We start from the raw sequence: 21,617 nt of genomic DNA, 5'->3' as shown, positions 1-21,617 counted from the left end.
AAAACAATAGATGTACACAAGGCTATTCATGACCATAGACATACTACCTTATTTTTATCACCTTACTCGCTTTTTTTGAACCCTATCACTACTATAGAATATATTTTTATTGTTGTTTTGTTTTTTGTATTGGCTTTGTGATTTTGATATTGGTAGTGAAAGGATTTTGTTGATCATTCATTCATTTTACTAGTCTACAGATATTTTTATTGGCCAAGCCCAAAATTTTATGTTTACTTTTCAATTTCTGTATTTTTAAACGCAAAACACTCTGAATGTCAGTTTTCTCTTTTCTTCATGACGAATCAGGAAAGTCCACCACCTCAACTAGGCACAAGTTCGCCTATGCTTTCTTACTTTTGTGTTTACAATCCTTCACTGAGTTCATCTGAAGAAAACACCAAAGACCAAATCTTGTATTATACTTCCAAAAAAGCGGAGCCTATCGATGTAAAAATGAAACACGTAGGCTTGGCTCAAGCTCTGGTGAACTTTACCTCGTAAGTTTACGATACCAACATCCTCAACCGTTTATTAAGCGTCTATAGTACGTTTCCTACTTCTCAACCTACTCAAAATGTTCATTCACAAAAACATCGCATGGTCTTTTTACAACCAGAACCCGGCTTTTGGATGCACATGTGTATAGAACTCGGCATACTTCGAAAACAAATAAAAGATTCCAAAGGAAAAGAAAAGCTTGTCACAGAATACTTGGATTCCCAATTGAACAACAAAGCTTTGGAGGCCGTGTTAAAGATTGGTTATGAACAGTTCAAAGTAAGACGGTAGATGGATGCATGCAATACTTGTCTAAACTATGCATAGTTATTAAATGGCACTTTTTCATCCATCTTGAACGGACAAGAAGGTGAACCGAATCGACAGAGAGCGAGAGCATTAACACACGCTATCGAGGAATTATTTTCAGAGTGGATATGGAAGTGGGACTTTGATCGGCTGGATATCATGTGTTTTAATGCTGTGTTCAACGGTGTCCCTGTTCAAGCTGTCCAACGCAGCAACTATTTGCGTACAAACGAGTTGGATGAGTACATTCGAAAGCGGTTTGATCAACTCGTCAGCCATGTGTTTGTGCTGGATGGGAGTGATGGATCATTAATTTATCGATCTCCTTCTTTATTGATCACCGACGTACGTTCTCTAAGGAAATATGCAATCAGAAGAGTAGAAAAGCAAGTGAATGCTGAAAAGAGAAAGACGAGCATCGATCTCGCTTTTGCTAAAAAGGACAGTTCAAAGGTAATCTAATCCATGCTCTGTCTGTGTACGATATTGATTGACGCTCCTAAAGGTATCTGGGCTCAAATCGATCACAAAAACGCTATCCAACACACATTTTCTGAGCTATTTCTCTTCTGGATCGAAATCAACCGAATCCGTTGCTTCCACCACACCCACTTCTAATTCACAAGACTCTACACAAAACTCACTGCCTTTACCATCGAATACACCCACCGCCTCTTCATCGATCCAGAGCTCGTTAGAGACCGAGATCAATCAGGGCATGTTTCTGACCGGCCTGGTGGAATCAACAGCGATTGGGATGAATGGAGAAGAGAGGCTGGTAACCAAAGCAGATTTGGTGCGTGTCTATCTATCGTCCACTGAAGAAGGACAAGAAGACCAAGGAGATGATAAACTGACAGAATATTACTTGATCATTTACAAGGTAAGATCATCGCCTTCTTACGTGAGCCCACCCATCTTAAATGAATTTAGCATAAAAGTAATTTGATTTGGAATTTCTTGTTACCAGTCTCTGCAGAATCAGAAGATCTCATCTCAGATCCCTTGTTCTATCGCGATCTTCAAAAATACATGACCGAAAAGAACCTGGAGCAGTTGACGACCACATTAATGGAAGATATCGAAACCATGCAGGAAAAAAGGTAAGTGAAAAGGACGAGCCACCTATCCAAATCACTCAGCTCTTGACCCCTAGCTTTCATCTCGGAAAGCATTACAAATGCTTCTTTTATGACAATACCACCCTGAATATGAAATCGACCATGACAAGCTCTTTGAAAAAACCCTCGGTTCAGATCACGAATGACATGTTGCTGCAATTGTTGGAAGTAAAAGAGGACTTTGAAAAGGCGCCTAGTGTCACCAGTGAAGTCTTTACGCGTTCAACATCTAATTATTGGATTGCAGGACACAGAGTGTATCATACAGCTCTATCAAGCAAGTATAACAATGAACAAGATTATACTGAAATGTATTTGATTGCGGCCAAGAAAGATACATCTCTGGCTGAAGTGGAAGGTAATTGAGTAGAGAACGAGAGCATACATAAATAGCTTATACTTTTCACACTAGAAACTCTGGATAAAATGACAAGTAATTTATCAGAGATCATGCATATTGAATAAAAAAAAAGAAAGCTATTCTATTTAAATTCCGCTTTATTTTTTGAACAAGCCAAGCCACTGGATGTTGTATCCATCCACCCCCCTCGCTAAATAAAATCTATTTTTTTTTTGTTTCTTTTGACACCTATAACATGTTGACTACTTTTTTCACCAAAACACAACCCATCAAGAAAAGAATTGCTTGGGCTGCTCAAAATAGTAGAGGTTAACAGAGTAGAATCGAATCCGAAAAGACATTGACACTTTTTATAGTCACTTCCTCTGTCTTTTTTCACACCACACAAGCAAACGACAACAGTGAGAAAGCGGCAGTGAACGCACTTCGAGCTCGACTTGGACTGTCACTGTTGGATGCTCAAGTGTTCGAAAAGGCCATGACACACATGTCCTTGAAAGAAGAAGAAAACAACAAGGATTTGAGATTTATTGGTAATTGGCTGCCACCGGCCCAAAACACACACACGCACACAACTAACACTTGCCCCCCCTCTTATTTCTTAGGCAAGAGAGTGACTGGACTGTTTGCGACCGAGTTCTTTCATGTCAAATATCCTCAGCTTCACCCTTCAGCTTTCGAAAAGACGTTGAGTGCGTTTATCGGATCAAAATCGTTTGCTCAGATTGCTACAGAGGTCGGTATGCAGCATACGGTCCGATGGAATCGCCCAGAGAAGGACGACGACAAGCTCGGTTTGAGCACGGTCTTGGCCGACTGCTTACATGCCGTGATTGGTGCCATCTATCAAGAACAAGGCATGGAAGCCGCCAAACGCTTTGTGCATGATTTTGTCTTGGCCCGCGACATGGACATCCGTCGCTTGATCCCGCTCGATGAACCCAAGCGTCAGCTGACGGCCCTCTTGAGACAGGCAGGTAAACCAAGAGCAGAATCCAGAATACTTTCAGAAACCGGTCGACTTTCATCAGCGCCCGTTTATGTCGTCGGCGTGTTTTCTAAAGAGGAAAAGTTGGCTGAAGGCTTTGGAAGTTCAATCAAGATGGCAGAGTTTCGTGTAAGTTGGATTCTTTTCTTTTTTGTATTCAAACTGAATTGCTTTTGATAGGCTTGCCAAAATGCTTTAATAAATCATTATGGCCAAGAACAAAAAGATTTTATATTACCTTCAGATGCAGACAAGGTCGAAAAATACACTCCAGCACCATTAGGTACTTCTCAAGCTCTTATTTAGAAATATAGAAAATAATAATAAAAAACAAAAAAACAATACCTTTTTCTTTGTACAAGCACCTGAGTCGGTACTTTAATCTTTGAAAGAAGGCCAACCTTTTTTTTTTTTTCTTTTTTATAATGAATCCACCTACCAGTGCCCATGTGACAACCTGTAACCATGTCACTGCACACAACATTGCATCATTCTCTTCCGTCATTCTAAAAAAAGTGAGGGATGCCAGTTTTATTGCGATTGATTTAGAATTCACAGGTCTGGGTGATAAACATCCAAAGGATATGAATCATCGCTATATGGCCATGAAGAAAACAGTCGAGACCCATGCCATCGTGTCCATTGGACTTTCTGTGATCAAAAAGACACCTGGCCAAGACGATCGCTACCAATCGTACGTGTGCGACAACTTTCACTTTCTGACGCTCAAGCAAGGAAACTTTACCGTCAACACCGAGACGGGCAAGTTCTTGGTCAAACATCACTTTAGCTTTGATCGACTGTTTGCGGATGGTATTCCCTATGATCCAGCCGGCCAACAGACACTCCATGCGCTCTGGAAGGGCATCCTGACTGCCTTGGCCGAAGGCCATATTCCACTCGTGATCCATCACGGCCTCTATGATCTCCTGTACCTCTATCACAGCTTTATCGGTCCGCTGCCAAAGACCCTGCAAGGCTTCTTGAAGGAATTTGCCGACCGGTTTCCTTCGGGTGTGTACGACACAAAGTACTTGGTCGAGTTGGAGAATTGGGATGCTTCCTTCTTGAGTTTTGTGTTTGCCCGCTGTGATCGGTTACGTCAAGACCGATACAAGAAGCCGACGAGGGAAAGGCCTTACTTTCAGGTGACGGTGCAAGAGCCTGTGGAATACAGAAAAGAGGACAAGAAGCGGAAATCGGAAGGCGAAGGAGACAAGGGAGAGAGAAAGAAAAGGAAGGAGACCAAGCCAGAGAGTTATTGTAAACAGTATGCGGTAAGGAAACTGTCCAGAGAGATTTGGGTATGTGCTAACCGGTGATTAGGAGCGTGGCTATTGTGAATTGGACCATGAACCAGACAGCCCACTTCACGATATACAGATCATCATGGATCATCAAATGGGCCCTTCCGATTATCCTCAGGTCTACACTTCTTCCCTCGTTCCGACCGTCAAAGATCAGGTCGAGGCCATCCAAGGTGCTCACACGGCTCATTTTGATGCTTACATGACTGGCTTTGCCTTTTGTTATCTCACTCATACCATGACACCCACTCAACTCAAAAACGGGAAAAATAAACTCAAACTGAGAGGTCTAGACATCCCTCTGACTTTTCCTACCCCCCACTGACAGAATACACTGTTTGTAAATAAAAACGCATCGTCCTATTTTATTGCTTAAACTGGACCTGTACCACCGGGTATCAGCTAGAGAACGGGGTGAGTACAGAAAGGGTTGTAAAGAAGAGAGAAACACTTACAGCACAAATGTTGTTTCCGTTCAACAAGATCTGTTCCAATTTTTGAGTCTTGTATCCTTCCTTTGTATTTTCACTAGAAACTATTAAAAAAAAAGACACATCACACGTATAACAAGTATTTACTATTCCGTCACGTCCTCCAACACCATGTCTTTTTTGAATAAAACAGATGAGTCTCTAATTGATGGAAAGTGTGTCCTTTTGGTACTTACTGACATAATCGTCAAATCCCAATAATTTTCCAGTGAATTCTTTTTCACTTTTCATTACAACCCAAATGTTGGATCCAATACATTTATCGATAAGTTCTACCATTCACGTAAGAAAAAAAAAAGTATATAAAAGCTTTTTTTAAAAAAAATACCTAAAGGTAATAATTGAGAAGACATTTTTATACAAGAAAAAAAAAAAAAAAAAGAAAACAAGAAAAATGCAGTTTTTTTTTTTTTTTGGAATATTTTAACGGACTTTGAACTAGGCTGGACACCTTGTCACAGGCGCTGGCTCACCTCCTTTGGACCACAAAGCGAGGGTGATCCCTGTGGTGAACGTCATGGAGAGGACACCAAAGAGGAGGATGATCACGTCGAGGGCCTTCTGACGCCAGTGAGTGGCGATGGCCTTGAGGTGGAAAAGGGGAGGGAAAAAGAAACAGAGAGGGACGCAGCAGAGGGAGCCAATCAAGGACACAAACTTGTCGAGATCACTTGAGCCGACGATGGCCATCAGGGCACAGACCAAGACGGAGAGGAGGCGAAAGAGATTCTTTTGCCACTTGACCATCCGATTGTGTTTTCCAGAGCGTGTGAACAGTCCGTTTTCGATGATACGAATCACCGGGAAAAGCTGGAGAGGGATCGAGAGACAGATGGCCAAGGCATAGAGGCCCTGGACGGTATTGAGCGCGGTGGTGCCTGGCATGTTGAGCAAGATGACCGTCTGGACGTGGCTGCCAAAGGCTAAATAGGAAACGAAACCGACCGACAGAAAGATGCTGGTAATGAACACCATGGTGCCAGACAAGACTTTGGGAAACTTTTCGGGCTCTGCCATGGATTCCGTGATCGGGATCACTACAAACACAAGTCAGCCTGACGTATTCAGCCTCTCTTTGTCTTACCCAAGCCTACGCCTTCATAGGTGAATACGGCCGTGCCGATGAACATGGGGAACGCACTCGAATTGATGACCCACTCCACATCCGCGACCCCTTGAGTGGAAAGAATAAAGAAATCATAATAATAAAGGTAGATCAATCCCACCAAGATGAACACGTCTGCTACAAGTGCGAATGCAGATAGCTTTTGAATCTTTCGAATCATCGCCAAGGGTACAAAGATGGCTATTTGAGCCAAAATGAGATTGGAAAGCGAGAGTCGCACCTCACACTGGGACACGGATTCAATCAAGGCTTGTACGTTTTGGGCAACAAATACCATGTAGGCACAAACAAACCCTACCTGTTGTTTCGAACAGAGTCAATCTTTTCTGAATGTCGCATGGACCGTTTACCTGAGAGAAGGTGATGGCGACCAACACCGCCCAACGCATGTGTTTACCAAACAAGACCCCGCCGATATCACCAAAGGAGACTGGAATCTTATTTCTCGTTTCGACCAACAGCAGGAACGTATAGAGTGAGATCAGAGCGATGGCAGAAAGCAAAGCGGTCGAGAAAAACAAACCGCCGTTGGAGAACCTGAAGAGGAGGGTGAGTGACAGAAAGATTTAAGAAAAAAATTACTCACGCTTTAGGTAAAAACATCACACCAGTGCCAACAAAAGACTTGAGCAGCAAAAAAACAGCTTTGGCCGGTGTGGCCGTGCCATGGACCGCATGCTGCTGAGCCCTTTGGATCAAGGGCGTGATCTCATCCATTCCTTCTTCCTCATCCCCTTCCTCTTCTTCTTCACTGAGATCCTCACCACCAAAATGACCATAGAGCGCCAGGAAATCAACAAAGGTCCGTGTCATCCAATCCGGTGCTCTTCCTTGACCCTTCTTCACCACAAAATGACGTCTGAACCCTCCCGGATCTCTCAATCGGGCCAAGGCTGGGTCGACCGGCGCCGACCTGGGCACATGAAACGACTGAGAGCGTTGTCGTTTCGCCAGCTGCTCACTCTCGGCGTCCTCGGCCCACTTGTAGATCTCGTGTGTGATCGCTCCTCCGGGCAGCCTCAGGCTCTGCACGTCCTCGTAGGACTGGCTGTGTACAGAGACCGCAGGCGAACGGCCGACCAGGTGGCGTCGGACGGCCTGGACGACCTCGTCCTCCGTCAGATCCGCTCGGATCGTGTTGTCCTCTGGGTGGTAGGTCGCTGTCGACCGTGGACGGACCAGGACGCTGTCGGCTGTAGGGTAAGTAGGATGTGAACTGAAACTTTTGGGCGATGTACCTAGACGAACTGTGGCCGTGTGACGATCGATCGAAGTCGAGAAATAGTCATTTTCTTTATATCCTTCTTTTGCATTCACTGGTGAACTCATGGCGAAAGAAGAAGAAGGAAAAAAAAGATGTAAAAAAAAAGGCAATTTCATCATTTTTAAAACTCCATTCATGCCATTCCTTTTTTTTTTGTTTTGGTGAATGTTTGACGTATTACGTCGTAGATTGGCTTTGATCCATCTCACGGATAAAAAGGACAAAGAGTGAAAGATGAAATTGGGACGCATGCTGTCCCTCCTCCTTTTCGTTGTTTAGAGAGAAGGTGTCACAGCATCTCTTTACTGCTTGCATTGATCTTGGAATGATTGGATCTGATCAAATGTTAGGATCAACTGGGATTCAATTTACTGTACACTGTAGAGTGGAAGGGATGTCAATAGGGGTTTCCCCTTTTTATAATGGATGAGGGTGAGTGAATGATGCCACGGCATGATACGTCATTGTATGAGATCATCTTAAAGGGGTCTTACTTGAGAATACCCTTTTGTTGTTTTCTGGAAAGGATCAAGCCATATCCTATTTGATAATAGAAAAAACCAACTTTTGTCATCTCAAGCATACAGTCTTTTTATTTAAAAAAGCAAAAGCTCATGTTTAAGAAAAAAAAAAAAAAAGAGATAAAAATGGCAAATAATCACTGGCATAGAGTCATCAAGATCACATCAGACTTGACAATGACTGTTATTCATAGTTTGAACCCTTTTTGTCTGATTGTACTTGCTTCACATTCGATTACTTGATTCGGGAATGGATTTCAAGCGAAAAGTTAAGAAAGTCGATCTTGCTTTGAACTTCTTTAAAGTGTTTGTAAAAGAAAGATTTTTTTTTTCTTGTTTCATTTAAATAAAAACTTTATATTTTGACAACAAACCTTTTTGTTTCTTTCTTTCTTTTTCTCTCACCGATCCAATGAATCAACGGATGATTAAACAAGAAGAAGAGACAATGTGTTTATTTCAAGAATGGTCTTTCTTACCTGAGCATCAAGAAGAGAAGGAAGGAGAGAGGGCGGATGGGAACGAAGACTTGGTGATGTGGATGGAATCACCTTTTGATTCAAACTCTTTACAGTTAACACACCTATTAGACCAAATGTACAACTATCAGCCACATCCTTGTGCTTGGATGGATGATTACCTATTTCAGAGTAGGTCTCTGGTGGACACGACGGGTTATATCAAGCCAGAACACATCTCACTTCCTCTGATCCCTTCCGAACCTGATGCTCCACTGGATCAGGGCAAAAAAGAGCAAGAAGTGAAAAAGAAAACAAGAGAAAAAGAGGCGGGCAAGAAGACAAAGGGTCCAAAGAAATCAAAAGAAGAAAAAAAGGCGAAAAAGATCAAGCAGGAAAGTTGCTGCAAAAAGAAAAAGATCACGGCTTATGACAGTCAGACGACGACTTATTTACAATCTGTCTTTTTTGAAGTCTACAGTAAACAGCCCAAGTTGACAAAACAGCAAAGAATAGAGGTTCAAAATAAGACCGGGTTACCTTCTCGTAATATCACTTACTGGTTCTCAAATCACAAGAGAAGATTCCAGGGCTCTCTGAATCTGTTCAAGCAAGTGACCGAGAATGGTTCTGTTGCGACTTATAATGATTTCATAAAATGGCGTAGAAAGCATGGTTTACCTGAACAAGTAACAAAAGATGAATTAAAAAAACATTAGATCCCCCCCTTTCTTTTTATTACCCAGTTGAATCACGTAGGAAAAAAAGAAAAGAAAACAAAAAAAAAAAGAAAAAAAAAAAAAAAAAAAGAAAAAAAAGAAAACAAAAAAAAGAGCATCCAGTCTATTTTGCATTAAAGATATTAGCTTTTTATGATACAACAAGCTGTGTTTGTTGATTTCTAAATTAAATTGTAGTGAGGAAAGTAAAAAAAAGAAAGAAATTGTTTTTGCTTGCATGTTCATTACCATCAAACAGCCTTTTTCCTTCTCAATTTTCTATTCTTTTGTCATCCATCTTATTAGACAATCAAGAAGAACGACTTGTTCTATTCTTTCTATTCTTTTCATAAAGTGGGTCTGCATAGAGTGTAAAAGAATAGACCATCTTATTTTACGTAGTCCGTCTGTCACTATCCAGAAATCACTGAACGCATTCATTCTCCTCAATCACTTTTTATCCCATCATCAGTTTGATATGAACCGCATTGAGCCAAATGTTTTGTTTAATAAAAGTAGACGAGAATAGGAGCTCTTTTTTTTTAACAAGTCTTGAAGCTGTAAGGATAGAAAGAAGAGAAAGAGTGTATTTGTTTTTATTACAAGTTGAATAGATTGTCAAGAAAAAGGTGGCGTTATTCATCTCAAGCTGTGTGTTCCCCCCCTATTTTTATATGAAACACATACAATGACAAACAAGGAAATTATTTTTAGTTGCCACAAAAATTTTTTAAAGTGTCAAAGGGAACCTTCTTTATTCCAACGGTGTGGGAACTCTTGTGTACAAACAAGGGGGGGGGGATTGTTGTGACAATACTCTGTTACTGCTTTTATACAGTAAGCCATGACGGCCTGTCAGGTTTGAAGGGGGTGGAAGGAATTGAAATAGATTATTTGAAAAGGAGGTTTAAACATAAAAAAGGAACAATGATTTTCTAATGGAATTCATTGTTTACGTTTCTGATTTCTTTTTAGTTACAATTCACGTTTTCCATACTCGGTGTCATCAAATAAATTAAAATGCTGAGTTCACACTACTTCTGTTTTTATCTCTTTCCAAAAAGACTAAAAATAGACTTCTTTAAAAAAGCCGCTGTTGTGTCCATTGCGAACGAGAACCTTGCAATGGCTGTCATAAAGTGTAAAAGAAGAACGAGATGGAATGTCGAGAAGGGATCTGAATGAGATCAAGTCGATTTCAATTGTCTTGTTTTTCAACCACTCTCTTTCCAACCACACATCCTTCGTTACACACAATCTCCTCTTTTTCCACCTCAATTCGCGTCAATCCAAACTTTCTGTTGGTTGATCTTTTAAAACCTTGTTCAACATTGGGTGTCACGAGGTGTCGTTTCTCTCTTGAACCCCTCTTATCCTTTTCATAAAATAAAACTCCCCTTTGATTTCATTGAAATAATCCGGGAATATAAAAAAGAGTACAAATATCACCTTCTTTTTTCTTTTTCTTTTTTTTTTTTTTAAAAAAGAAATGAAAGTATTGACCATTTCCACTTTGGTCACTTTAGCATTTTCTGGTGCTTTAGCTGCCGATGTACAATATTCTGTGATTGCCTTTCCTTCTGGAAATCAAAATGTGGGTGTCTCTGTGGGTGGCAAAGTGGTTCCACTCTCAAAGAGTTCGATTCATCCCAACATCTTTTCTGGCACGGCCCCTTTTGGTTCAAGCTATCAATACGTCATGATCGATGGACAGACCCAGACGGCCGAATCCACCCAGCGTAAACTGGCAGACGGTGTGACCTCTACTGGCAACGAATTCTTCAATCGTTCTCAAACCGTCTATAACGTGCCTGGACTTCCTCAAGCATTCAATCCAATCTATCCAAGTAAGCTCAAAACATCCCCCTTCCATCACTCACCCGATTCTATTTAGCTCTGATGACCAACATGAACCAATCCAACGAGATTGCTACGATCATCATGACCGTCAATGCAACCCAACTCGATGCTTTCAATCAAAACCCTACTGCCAAATTAGATGATGCTCAAGTCTCTCAATTGGCTTATATCAGCAGCAAGGAAGTATTCACCTTTCAAAATGCAGGCCTCAGCACCAGTGGCCAATCCACCAAAGACTTTAGTAAACAATCTTGGGCTATCGAACTCGACAAGTACAACCCAAAGAATGCTTCAAAGAGTCTTTTGTTTGGCAGGACGGCTTTGAAACTTCGTGCGGAAGAAACAGATGCTACGTTTGCGTAAGTGATCAAGGCCTTTTTTAAAAACCGATACTCATCCTTCCCCCCCTGTCCCTGAAAATAGTCGTGAAAAATTAGTACTGGATATGCTGGCTGCTTCGGGTGCTGCCACCCTCTCTGCTTCTTGGACTCGTGTGTTTATCAATAACGAAGCCTATGGTCTTTTCCTCTTGATGGATGATGCTTCCACTCACCTGATCGACAACATCCTTCACGGCGGCAATTGGAAATCAACCAACACCGGTAAGTGATACGGAAGGACAAAAAGGAGGAGACAGAAGGGGACGTTGTCTGACGTTCCCCCCTTCTTCTCTTTTGGCTTTTGCCTTATCCCCTCTCTCGCTTGAACTTACTGTTTTCCCCCTTTATTTTGAACCTGCAGGTGTGACTTATAAGGGAAATGCATTGAGTGAAACACAAGAGGGCAACTTGGTCTATCAAGGCGACGATGTGACAAAGTACAGTGAAGATTTATACAAACTGGCCGATAAAGGAGAAGATGTGACGGTTTCGAAAAACAATAGCCAGCAACTCATCATGGAATTCACCAAACAATTAAGCCAGGTGAATGCTCAGGACGCGACCGACGCTCAGCATCCAGGCAGCATTGCAAACTTGATCGATAGTCCTCAACACACACTGATCCACATGGCCATCAATTTCCTCATTGGCTCCTGGGACGGATTCTGGTACCAGGCCAGCAACTACTATCTGAACCAAGACCTGCAAACCAAGAAGTGGACCTTGATCACCTACGACTTTGATGAAACCTATGGCAATGGTATCGAAGACGCGAGCCTGGGCACGGTGGCCTATGAAAACTACTCTCGTCCTGGAGCCCCACGTCCACTGGTGACCGTGTTCTTGAACAATACGTATTACAAGAACCAATTCGAAAATACCCTGAAGACGATCGTCAAGCGCTTCTTTAAGCCTTCTGTCGTCGACGCGCGTCTCCAGGCCTGGTCCGAGATGCTGAAGGAAGACATTGTCTGGACACGTCAGATTCCCGGCCGATCGCCTGGCACCAAGACCACCTTTACCCTTCAAGATTTCCAAGAGGGTCTGCTGGGCAACGGCACTGCCTCCATCCGTCAGTGGGTCTCTCAACGTTCGGCCGCCTTGACACGACAGCTGAATTTCCAAGACAACGATGATCTTCCTCCCTTGCCTGCCTACACCGCTGGCTCTCACTTGGATGCCAGTGGCAATGTAGTCAGCAGTAATGGTACGACGATCAGTACCGGAAACAACAGTACGACCAATGGTGCCCCCAACGGTACAAACACCGCGACTCAGCACACCTCTCTGGCTGTCTCTGTCCACTCGGTCTCTTTGGGCACCCTTTTCGTCACTCTGGCCGTCTTGTCTTTGAACTTTTAATCTTTTTAATCTTTTTGTTTATAAATTATTACATTTTTTTCTTGTTGGAATAAAATAACATACGAACGAGGTTCGTGTTACCTTGCTGGCATGATCTGATGCAGTGGTCGATCGCTTTATAAAATCACTCGGATTGGAGGAGCGCGTAATTTACACCAAGCGTTGATGGTGTAACACGGTGAAGGTCACTTTATCTAGAAAAGGAAAGTCTTTTTTTTTTTTCATTGGTTCTAGTATTTCCATGATCCTAATTTTAAAAAGTATTTTTATAATCAATAACGCGACACATAAAAAAATGACATGTTTAATTGATTTGCTTTTTTGGGAGCAAACAAATCTGTTTATAATCCTATTTCACAAAAAAAAAAAGCCAGAGATACCCTGGGCTTGACACCAAGAACCTCACAGGGTGATCATCAACAGTATATACACCACCACCAGCGCAAAACATAAGGTCACTCAGTGATTGCATCCGTCTAAAGTGTTCAGATGGTGCGATGAGCGATAGCGAGTCTAATCCAGCTGCTTCTTGTGACACACTGCGCACTTTTTTCGAAAAGTATTCGCTCAATTCAAAAGGACAATGAACCAGTTTCCAGAGGCAATGTTTGACAAAAAAAATAAAGATCCCTTTTTGTCAAAGTCAGCATGTCCATTAGTCATTTCGTAATATTCTTTCTTGCTACCTTCTACTGTGTTTCGCTCTTTGTGAGGAACAGGAAGACGGTCTTGGAAATTTTGTGGAAGGGAATGGAAGAGAAGTGATGATCGAAATGGAAAGTTATCTACTCGATCACGTTAAGAACGATGATCGGTACATTGACTTGAAACCTCTCGAGAAGTAGGTGTTTGGAAGAAAAGTTTGAGCATGTTCGTGCATCACGAGTCGAGGCTCATTCAAGAGGGAAAGGGAAGACGTGCTTACAGAAAAACCCTTGGACGAGGTGAAAGAGCATTTCTTTGTGCTAGTTTATGATATAGGGTCTGAAAGTAACCCAAGCCGCAAAGAAGCTAGATATACCCACGCAGACTACCCAGGAGCTGGTACGATAAAGATCAAAAAGATCCACAAGACATTTCTCAGCGAAAAAATTTTATGAATCCTGCTGGAAGACCATCCACTTTAGGCGAGAAGCCCAAGGTATTTTTAGTTGACTGCATATCCATCATTGACATTAGATGTAATAATCGATGGCTTATCAACTCAATTTACGGACCTGAGCATCTCTAAAACTGCAGTATACAATGTCATGAAAGAAGAATGCAGAATCAGCTTGAAGAAGGCGCACTTCCATTCAGTGTGTCGTGTTGACCTTCATCATTTCCTTGATGTCATGTGAGATCACTTAAAAATTTTTCAAATTAATAATTTGGCTGTATATCACATATAGTACTTTGTGCTATGTATGATAAGCAGCCCACACAATTTATACAGTACTACCTCGGACCTTAAACTACATGACTCTATTCAAAGACATAATTTGCATTGCATAGGCTCTCTCACACACTCGTTACTGCTCAAGAAAGAGATTCAGGAGATTTGTCAATTGTTTGGCTTATTTGTTAGCTTTATTAATCGGGAGATAGAACACGTCTATTCCAGGCAGTGAAAGAAGCTCACGTGAGGACATCAAAAGAAGATATGAATGGATTAAAAGATAGATGGAGACCGATACGGAATATCTCAGTAACTGCATATTTATCAATGAAGTTGCTTTTCATATGAAAAGAACAGTAGAATGGTCTAAAATTGGTAGACTTGTCAAAGTAGTTTTACCCAAGACAAGAACAAAGACCACGACCCTACTTGGAGTAATTTCTCCGTATGGCGTTGTTGACGTAAAAGACGGCCGTTCATCAACATCAGAAGGGAAAGGCTGAAGGCGGTGAAGTTGTAACCAACGCTCAAAAGATAGACGGTACTGTCACAAGCCACTATTTCAATTTCATATGCGACACTGTAGATGCTTTAGGCAAGCATGAGGAATTCAAAGATTGCTGCATCGTATTGGATAACGCGCCCATTCATAAGAACGCTGACATGGAAAAAGAGAGGAGCAGGCGGGGAATAGAATTGTCTACATCTTTCTCCCTATTCTTCTGAGCTGAATCCTATTGAGCAGCTTTGGTTTGCTTGTAAGAGCAAAATGAAAAAGGAAGAGCTCTTGCAAAAAGAGACGGTATCCTCATACAATAGCATTCTTTGAAGTGATATTGAAAGATTTTGTAGATACACCGTGACAAAGTTCGAAGACTGCTTGAATAGAAGATCTATTTAATAAAGAGTTACTCTGAATTAGTACGACTTGGCTAATTTATATGCTGAATTTGACCAAAGAGATTTTTATTTTTAGCAAAGATTGCCTTAGAAAAATGGCTGAAAAGAATGTATAGTATTTCAATCAACTTATTTATAAATAGTTGAACGTATCCTTTTCCTAGGGCTTCTTTCCGCTTACTATCACTTTCTATAGACTTTTGTCTTGTTTGATAGTCCATGCTATGCACCACAACAGCAATCAAGCTCCAACAGGCTTTAAAACTATCCATGGGCTTGTTCGATGCCGCTTCTCTCTACAACAATTGCGCTGCAACCTTTGCAGATTACACATCAGCACCCGTCTAACTCTGGATATTCATGATTCAGATAGAGATTTGATCAGCTTCCTTACCCACGTTGGTTATGAGCCTGCGCTTGGTTTACAATTGGGCAAATCCAACGTCACAGTCCGTGATGACTTCGATCCCTCAATCACTCACGACCCTACTCTCGTCAATGAATCCGTTAACTGTAAAGTCCAACGTGCTCGCAAAAACATGCCCTCTGACGAATCTGCATCGTCCTGCAACGATTCAAGCCCCCCCATTTACAATGCTGTTATCAGCTTCTTTGTCCAGTCTGGACTTATTGACCTCGAGTACTTGGCATCCTATGACCTTGCCTCATCATACAAGTACCGCTATGACATATCCTTGACCATGTATAACTTTCGTAGATAAATGTCGACTGTGTCCACCCAATCAATTGTACCCTCTTTTATGAACCTAGCTATCTGCTTTACACAACAGATCCGTCTATGTCATCAGCCCACCTCGAGGCAAAGATTGCCCCAGATCTTGCACTGATGTCTATGACACGTCTTTTCCTCCTTACCCGTTCACTTTCTTTTTTTCAATCACGGTTTTAGCTTGTCCTTTATCTTGTCCTTATTTCAATAACAAGAGAACAAGCCATTTGTATGTTGTATTGCGAGTCATACAACAACTTTCGCACTACTGAGCTAATAAATTGTATTGGAGATATCGATCTTGGCATTTGCTACAGACGATCCCACAAGCCCGATTGTATTATCCGTACGACCAAACGACAAAAACATAAGATATCAAAATAAAGGCACAGTGAAGACAACTTGACCAGCTGAAGCAAACAAACAGAAGATATGTTTGTTTATGTCTTAAATACTTTTATTTTATTTTTTCATAGATAACAAAGATCAATTCATTAATTTTCTTAATATTGTATATCTACTTGACGGTGCCTTGGTTGGCTTCCTGGGTAACCAAAGCCTTGTTCTAACCATCCTAATCAACTGCTTACCAAGGATCATGCCATTTATTTTCCTGAGATGCACCGATGCCTACAGATATCAGAAACGTTTACTGATCCATTGCTTTTTCTCTTGAATTTGCTTCCTACTCGAAAATCATATTTTTTTCAAATAGTCTCTTCTTGGTTTGTTCGTTGGCCCTCTTTATGTCACAACTTGCATGCATTCGATTGCCTTTCTCATCGTGATAAATTACAATCACAACTCCCCACACCTAGGGCAAAGTCCCTTATCTACCTCAAAATTCTCACTAATGGTTATCCACCTAATCCCTTCCTTGCTCTCTTCCTTTCAATTCATTTTTACCCTTAATCCTAAAAAGATTCTTAGCTTCCTTTTATTCTTCCTTTTGATCTGACTCGGAAGAAGCGATATCTACAAGACATGATGCGCCCACTGCGGTCTTGTAAATTACAAATAAAACACTCATTTAAATGTATGATTATCTTTTATTGCAACAATCCACTTGTTCCCACCCCTTATTTTCTTCTGTTTTGTCAACAAAATGAATCTATTTTCTTTACAACAAAAAAAAAAAGTCCAATTCTTTCTTTTCAAACATACATCATGCTTTATTCTTAAAACATGCCCATCGTATCAAATCCTGATCCAATGAACGCAGCAAATTGGGCTTGTTCAGCTTGAATACGTTGTTGTTCCTTACGAAAGGCGGCTTGAGCTACTTGCTCTTCCATCATCTTCTGTCTTTGATCGGCTGTGATTTGTCTTCCAATCAGAATTTTCATCGATAATGTTTCATCGCTCTATACAGCGCATGAGCCCCAAGATCCCACACTGTTTTTATGCGTACCTTTTCTAATCTTTCGGTCAATGCTTGATGCTTTTCAAATAACTCGGATTGACATTTGAAGATGTCGAGGATGGCTGTATCTTTGAAATTTTTCAGTAACCTGTCTACATGTAATCAAATGTACCTTGAAGTTCAAGCGATACTTTGTTTGCATCCAAATCCATCTTTGGATACTGATAGACATGATAAGGCAACAGCCGATCGATGACATCTTTCATGGACCGAAAAGGAGTTTGATAGTCTGGTGTAGTGACTGAAACATGATCTTTTGAAAGCGTTTCCAGAAACCTAATCGAGAAACAAACATAAGAAGGATGGAAGATGGAGTCGATGTATACCTTCTCTTGATATCACGGTGCTGAAATTCTTCTTCAGGTAAACGCTTGGATAAGATGGAATCAGGCAAAGGTTGAGTCAACTTGCCGACGGTTGGCTTGATCGCAGTGGGTTCTGCCAGAGGCTTTGGTCCGATCGGCGGCTGCGATGGCGTGAATGAACTCGAGGTCGGTGTCGAAGGAATCGAGCTGGGATGACTGTGGTTTGCACTGATCATGCTACCGCTCGCGGTCTGAAGGGATTGTTGAAGGGTCGTGAGTTGCTGTGGATTGAAGGGTGGCATCGGACCGGGTGGGTTGGATGGCTGCTGCTGAGCTTTCTTTTTGGAATATTTCCCAGTCTTGATATACCTTCGAGGGCTCTTGTTATCCGGTGGTGATGACGATTCATAGCTGCTCGTGTTTCGTTTCATCTCTTGCTGATACCGTTGCTGCTGCAGCATCAGCTGCTGTTGCTGTTCAAGTTCTTCTCTCAACTTGCGCGCTGTCTCTTTGATCGCATCGGCCTCGGCTGCTGTAGGCTGTGGAGGTGTGTTTAACACCAACGCTTCTGTCTTGGGCGCAATCGGCTTGTTGCTGTGATCAAAAGGAACGTTCACTTGTTGTTGTGCTGCAAGCATAGTGGCCGCATGCAGAGATTGGATTTCTTCCATCAGTCTCTTGCGTTGTTCTTCACTTATCGATGAAAGTTGTACATTGTCTGGTAATTTGTAAACTATTTGATCCCTCTTACGAACCATAAGTACTTTGACGCCAGCTAAAATTAGTTCTGTAATTATTTGTTCGCCTTCATTATTTATCACAGACGATGTGGATGAGGTTGGGGAACTGATGTCAGACTATGATTGTTTTGTAAAAAAAAAAAATGTCAATAAAAAGGGAGCTCAAAAATAGGAAGGCAGAAAACTTTTTTTTTTATTTTTTACTTGTGGTTTGTATATATTCTCCATTCTACGCTCTTTTTTTTTTTTTTTCTTGTGTCAGCTATAATTGGAGTGCACCATTTTCTAAATTTTTACTTTTTCTTTCTCTCTCCAATTGCTGTGACTACCTATTTAAAGGCCCGCTCGTTTCTTTAACCAATTTAATGATATGCAGGCTCAGCTTGCTTGCATTTCTCCTCAATTTCGATCTGTATTGTTATGAATCATCTAGCAAATATCCAGTGGTTCATTATGTATCAAAGCCTTAATATAAACCACAAGTCATATATTGCTTATAAACAAGCTCTAAGCAATTCTTTTTATTTTACCTCGTTATTAAATGCTTTATTTTCAACTTGTTTCAAAATGCGGTTGTATAGACACGATACACCAAACCAAAAGCTAGATTAATACATATTATAGCAAAAAGTGCGTCATTTAATTCCTTTTCTTAAATTAAAAATATACACATGGAGCTTTTTGTCCTTGAAATCCCCAATGGGGCATGATAAATTTTCTTAGACAAATTTCATTTTATTAGCGTATAGATAAACAAGTTTTAACTAAACTTCTCTGGCTGTCACCTCTTCCTTCGAAAAAAAGGTAGAATTGCTTTGAGTAGCATTGTAGAATGTCATCATTTTTAAACACATCATTGTTCAATAGAAGGCGTAGCGTGGACCTGTCCGCACCATAGGCACATAAAGAATTTTGGTAGAACTTGGCTTCATTAAAAAAAAAAAAAACATGGTTATGATAAACATGTTGGTACGGTTGTATAGCTTTGAATTAGTGTGCAGTCATGACCTTAGATATACAAAAAAAAGAGGGGAGGAGGGGGGAGAGAAATAAAGATAAAGATTTATTTCAAGCAAAAGGAATACTTTAGCAGATGGGTATCCAACAGCATTAGATCAAGATGGCCTATAGAGCGACAAGAGACGTCAATAGTCAAAATGACGTCTCTTACAGGAACATTTATTTCTTCGATGGCCACAAGTCCATCCTGCTTGCTGATTGTGTACACTTTTCGTTCTGCGTTTGTTCTGATTTTGAGTACAATGCAAGCAGATGCTTGAAGCAATAGGCCATGTTGCAAATAGATAGGATCGCGAAAGACCAACTTGAGAGAATTCAAGTGAGTCTGTGGCATAGGTATCTTGTGTTGGGAACCTGATTTGTAGGGTATCTCGATCGACAAACGCCTTAACCCTGGTAGCCAATGTGAATAAATAGTATAAGCCTCTGGATAAATATAATTTGCTTTCAAAAAAAGTTCTCTCAAAGAATGGTTATGTGATGGCGTTTTAGCAAGCTCTGGGGGTAGCATCATGTCACATTCAATGGTATATTCAACGGATTTGATCCTTTTGCAAATTGCAAAGACATCCAAGATGGATTGATAGATTTTATCTTCTTTGTTGATAACTGTCATGCAGAGATCCAGATGATTGATGTGTTTGGAGCATCGAGTCCAAATATCAAACAGATGGCTTCGCTGGCAATATCTGGAGTAACTGAGAGATGCTTTATGCTTTTCGATTGAAATTTCAGGAACCAAGTCTTCTGTTTGATAGAGTGAAGGATCGCTGTAGATAGATACAGAGAGATCACCATTGTTTGTATATTCCATAATGCTTGATAATAGCTCAATAGAGCTATGGAGTTTTATGTTATGCTTGGGTATAGATTGAAGATAGTTCAAAAACGTTTGGAGATGGTTGGCAAAATAGCGATCTTGCTTCATTTTTGTTGATGCCGTACGTGGGAAATAAAGATTGATTTCAAGGTATTTTAAATTTGGAAATCTTTGCATGATGTAGGGAAGCAGGCTATCATCGAAATCGATAGCAGCGTTTAAGCTTTGAATGTTGAAGCAAGGCTTAATAAACGAGTGATTGTATTCTTGAGAGATATCTATCGCTTCATTTGTATACATTCTAAATTCTTTTACTTGACGTATATCCATCATTTCCTCAAAGTCTCTTAAACCAGCTGTCGTATCGTGTGCGATCAGGCTATGCAATTTCGGAAACTGCTGAATTTGATGCGTCAGCCATTTTCCTTTTTCACTCATCGGATGATCCTTTCGAGGAATATAAAGCACTTTAAGGGAATGCTGATAGCGTAGCGCGCAGTGAATATATTCTGATTCTTCGTACATTGAAGGAGACGGGATCTGTTCCAAGTTTTTAAAGTGCTGGGCAAGCTGGTCATAAAGATCCCTCTTTGGATCACGAAAGTATTCAATCCTTTTCACGTTCGGACAAAGCTCGGCAAGCTGTTGAATAGCACCTTCTATCAAATACAACGAGGCAGAAAAATCCATGCACTCGACAATTTGACCTAGTCTGCTCTCGTTCAAGCAGCGAATGAGTTTGCGTTGGGTTACATGACTGTCAATGTAAATGGTTTTATATAAATGGATGCAGGTGATCCTATTCCAATTACTGCAAACTAGTAGACATTGCAGATAAATTAAGGTGTCTTCAGCTTCTTTTTCGATTTCTTTCAAGACTCGTAAAAGGATCTCCGTTGGTAATTCACACCATTTTGACATGGGGGAGAATATAAAAAAAAGTTCGGAACCTTACTTTTTTTCTTTTTTTTTGTAGAAAACCTTACTTTTTATTTGTTTGTTATATGCTAAAACGACTAAATTTCATCCTCAGTCAATATCAACAAGTCCTTACTACTTTTACTAGAACCCTCTTTTGAGGTTGTTTGAATCCCTTTTGTTTATCACAGACCACATCAATCATTAGACATATCCTAGATATAGACTGTACCAACATGAATATCAGTGTGTAAACTATTCCTGATGCACTAATACAGTTGAGCATAGGTATCCCACAAATGTATTTGAGGCTGAGCTTTCCAGTCACTCAATCTTCACTCCTTTGCGAAGCTTGCAGGCTGACTGCAGAATTAGCCTATACAAGATGCAGGGGGGTGGTTGTAGAAAAATACTTGGAAGCAAGCACAATTTAAAGAGATATAATACTTTATTGAAACAAACATTATATGTGTCTCATTAAATGAACAGGATTCCCTTTGAAATAGTCTTACCCTAATTGCTGTGAGATATTGCTCTTTTTTTTTCGTGTAATGCACTATTACTGCTACTCCCCCCCCCCCTTCTCTCTTTTCTTAAAGCCCAAGTTAATATGGA

At 40.8% G+C, this 21,617-nt stretch overlaps 9 protein-coding genes across 9 annotated transcripts; 6 read left to right on the top strand and 3 right to left on the bottom strand.

Moving 5' to 3' along the window:
* Positions 1-297: 297 nt before the first annotated feature.
* On the top strand, positions 298-1,917 carry RO3G_01144 (uncharacterized protein; the record flags this gene model as incomplete). The annotated part of the gene is made up of 5 exons (XM_067655735.1): positions 298-500; positions 549-780; positions 829-1,263; positions 1,316-1,693; positions 1,744-1,917. 5 exons carry the CDS (start codon positions 298-300, stop codon positions 1,915-1,917), a joined length of 1,422 nt encoding a protein of 473 aa, XP_067511836.1.
* Positions 1,918-2,527: 610 nt separating this feature from the next.
* RO3G_01143 (uncharacterized protein) lies at positions 2,528-3,586 on the top strand (the record flags this gene model as incomplete). The annotated part of the gene is made up of 4 exons (XM_067655734.1): positions 2,528-2,600; positions 2,649-2,825; positions 2,898-3,409; positions 3,461-3,586. 4 exons carry the CDS (start codon positions 2,528-2,530, stop codon positions 3,584-3,586), a joined length of 888 nt encoding a protein of 295 aa, XP_067511835.1.
* A 299-nt stretch (positions 3,587-3,885) lies between these two features.
* RO3G_01142 (uncharacterized protein) lies at positions 3,886-4,912 on the top strand (the record flags this gene model as incomplete). The annotated part of the gene is made up of 2 exons (XM_067655733.1): positions 3,886-4,557; positions 4,664-4,912. 2 exons carry the CDS (start codon positions 3,886-3,888, stop codon positions 4,910-4,912), a joined length of 921 nt encoding a protein of 306 aa, XP_067511834.1.
* A 604-nt stretch (positions 4,913-5,516) lies between these two features.
* On the bottom strand, positions 5,517-7,017 carry RO3G_01141 (uncharacterized protein; the record flags this gene model as incomplete). The annotated part of the gene is made up of 4 exons (XM_067655732.1): positions 5,517-6,115; positions 6,163-6,502; positions 6,555-6,741; positions 6,791-7,017. The coding sequence occupies 4 exons, from the start codon at positions 7,015-7,017 to the stop codon at positions 5,517-5,519; spliced, it is 1,353 nt and encodes a 450-aa protein (XP_067511833.1).
* Positions 7,018-8,584: 1,567 nt separating this feature from the next.
* RO3G_01140 (uncharacterized protein) lies at positions 8,585-9,166 on the top strand (the record flags this gene model as incomplete). The annotated part of the gene is made up of 1 exon (XM_067655731.1): positions 8,585-9,166. The coding sequence occupies one exon, from the start codon at positions 8,585-8,587 to the stop codon at positions 9,164-9,166; it is 582 nt and encodes a 193-aa protein (XP_067511832.1).
* A 1,699-nt stretch (positions 9,167-10,865) lies between these two features.
* Positions 10,866-12,768, top strand: RO3G_01139 (uncharacterized protein; the record flags this gene model as incomplete). The annotated part of the gene is made up of 4 exons (XM_067655730.1): positions 10,866-11,013; positions 11,061-11,385; positions 11,450-11,628; positions 11,768-12,768. The coding sequence occupies 4 exons, from the start codon at positions 10,866-10,868 to the stop codon at positions 12,766-12,768; spliced, it is 1,653 nt and encodes a 550-aa protein (XP_067511831.1).
* A 2,373-nt stretch (positions 12,769-15,141) lies between these two features.
* Positions 15,142-15,768, top strand: RO3G_01138 (uncharacterized protein; the record flags this gene model as incomplete). Its single annotated transcript, XM_067655729.1, has 2 exons — positions 15,142-15,156; positions 15,211-15,768. The coding sequence occupies 2 exons, from the start codon at positions 15,142-15,144 to the stop codon at positions 15,766-15,768; spliced, it is 573 nt and encodes a 190-aa protein (XP_067511830.1).
* Positions 15,769-16,954: 1,186 nt separating this feature from the next.
* RO3G_01137 (uncharacterized protein) lies at positions 16,955-18,262 on the bottom strand (the record flags this gene model as incomplete). Its single annotated transcript, XM_067655728.1, has 4 exons — positions 16,955-17,140; positions 17,188-17,267; positions 17,312-17,475; positions 17,526-18,262. 4 exons carry the CDS (start codon positions 18,260-18,262, stop codon positions 16,955-16,957), a joined length of 1,167 nt encoding a protein of 388 aa, XP_067511829.1.
* A 1,092-nt stretch (positions 18,263-19,354) lies between these two features.
* On the bottom strand, positions 19,355-20,609 carry RO3G_01136 (uncharacterized protein; the record flags this gene model as incomplete). Its single annotated transcript, XM_067655727.1, has 2 exons — positions 19,355-19,369; positions 19,416-20,609. The coding sequence occupies 2 exons, from the start codon at positions 20,607-20,609 to the stop codon at positions 19,355-19,357; spliced, it is 1,209 nt and encodes a 402-aa protein (XP_067511828.1).
* Positions 20,610-21,617: the final 1,008 nt, after the last annotated feature.

Source organism: Rhizopus delemar, genomic scaffold (genome assembly GCF_000149305.1).
Source record: "Rhizopus delemar RA 99-880 supercont3.1 genomic scaffold, whole genome shotgun sequence".
NCBI classification, from domain to species: domain Eukaryota; kingdom Fungi; phylum Mucoromycota; class Mucoromycetes; order Mucorales; family Rhizopodaceae; genus Rhizopus; species Rhizopus delemar.
Note: the sequence above shows the minus strand (reverse complement) of the source record. Positions and strands in the feature narration are given on the sequence as shown.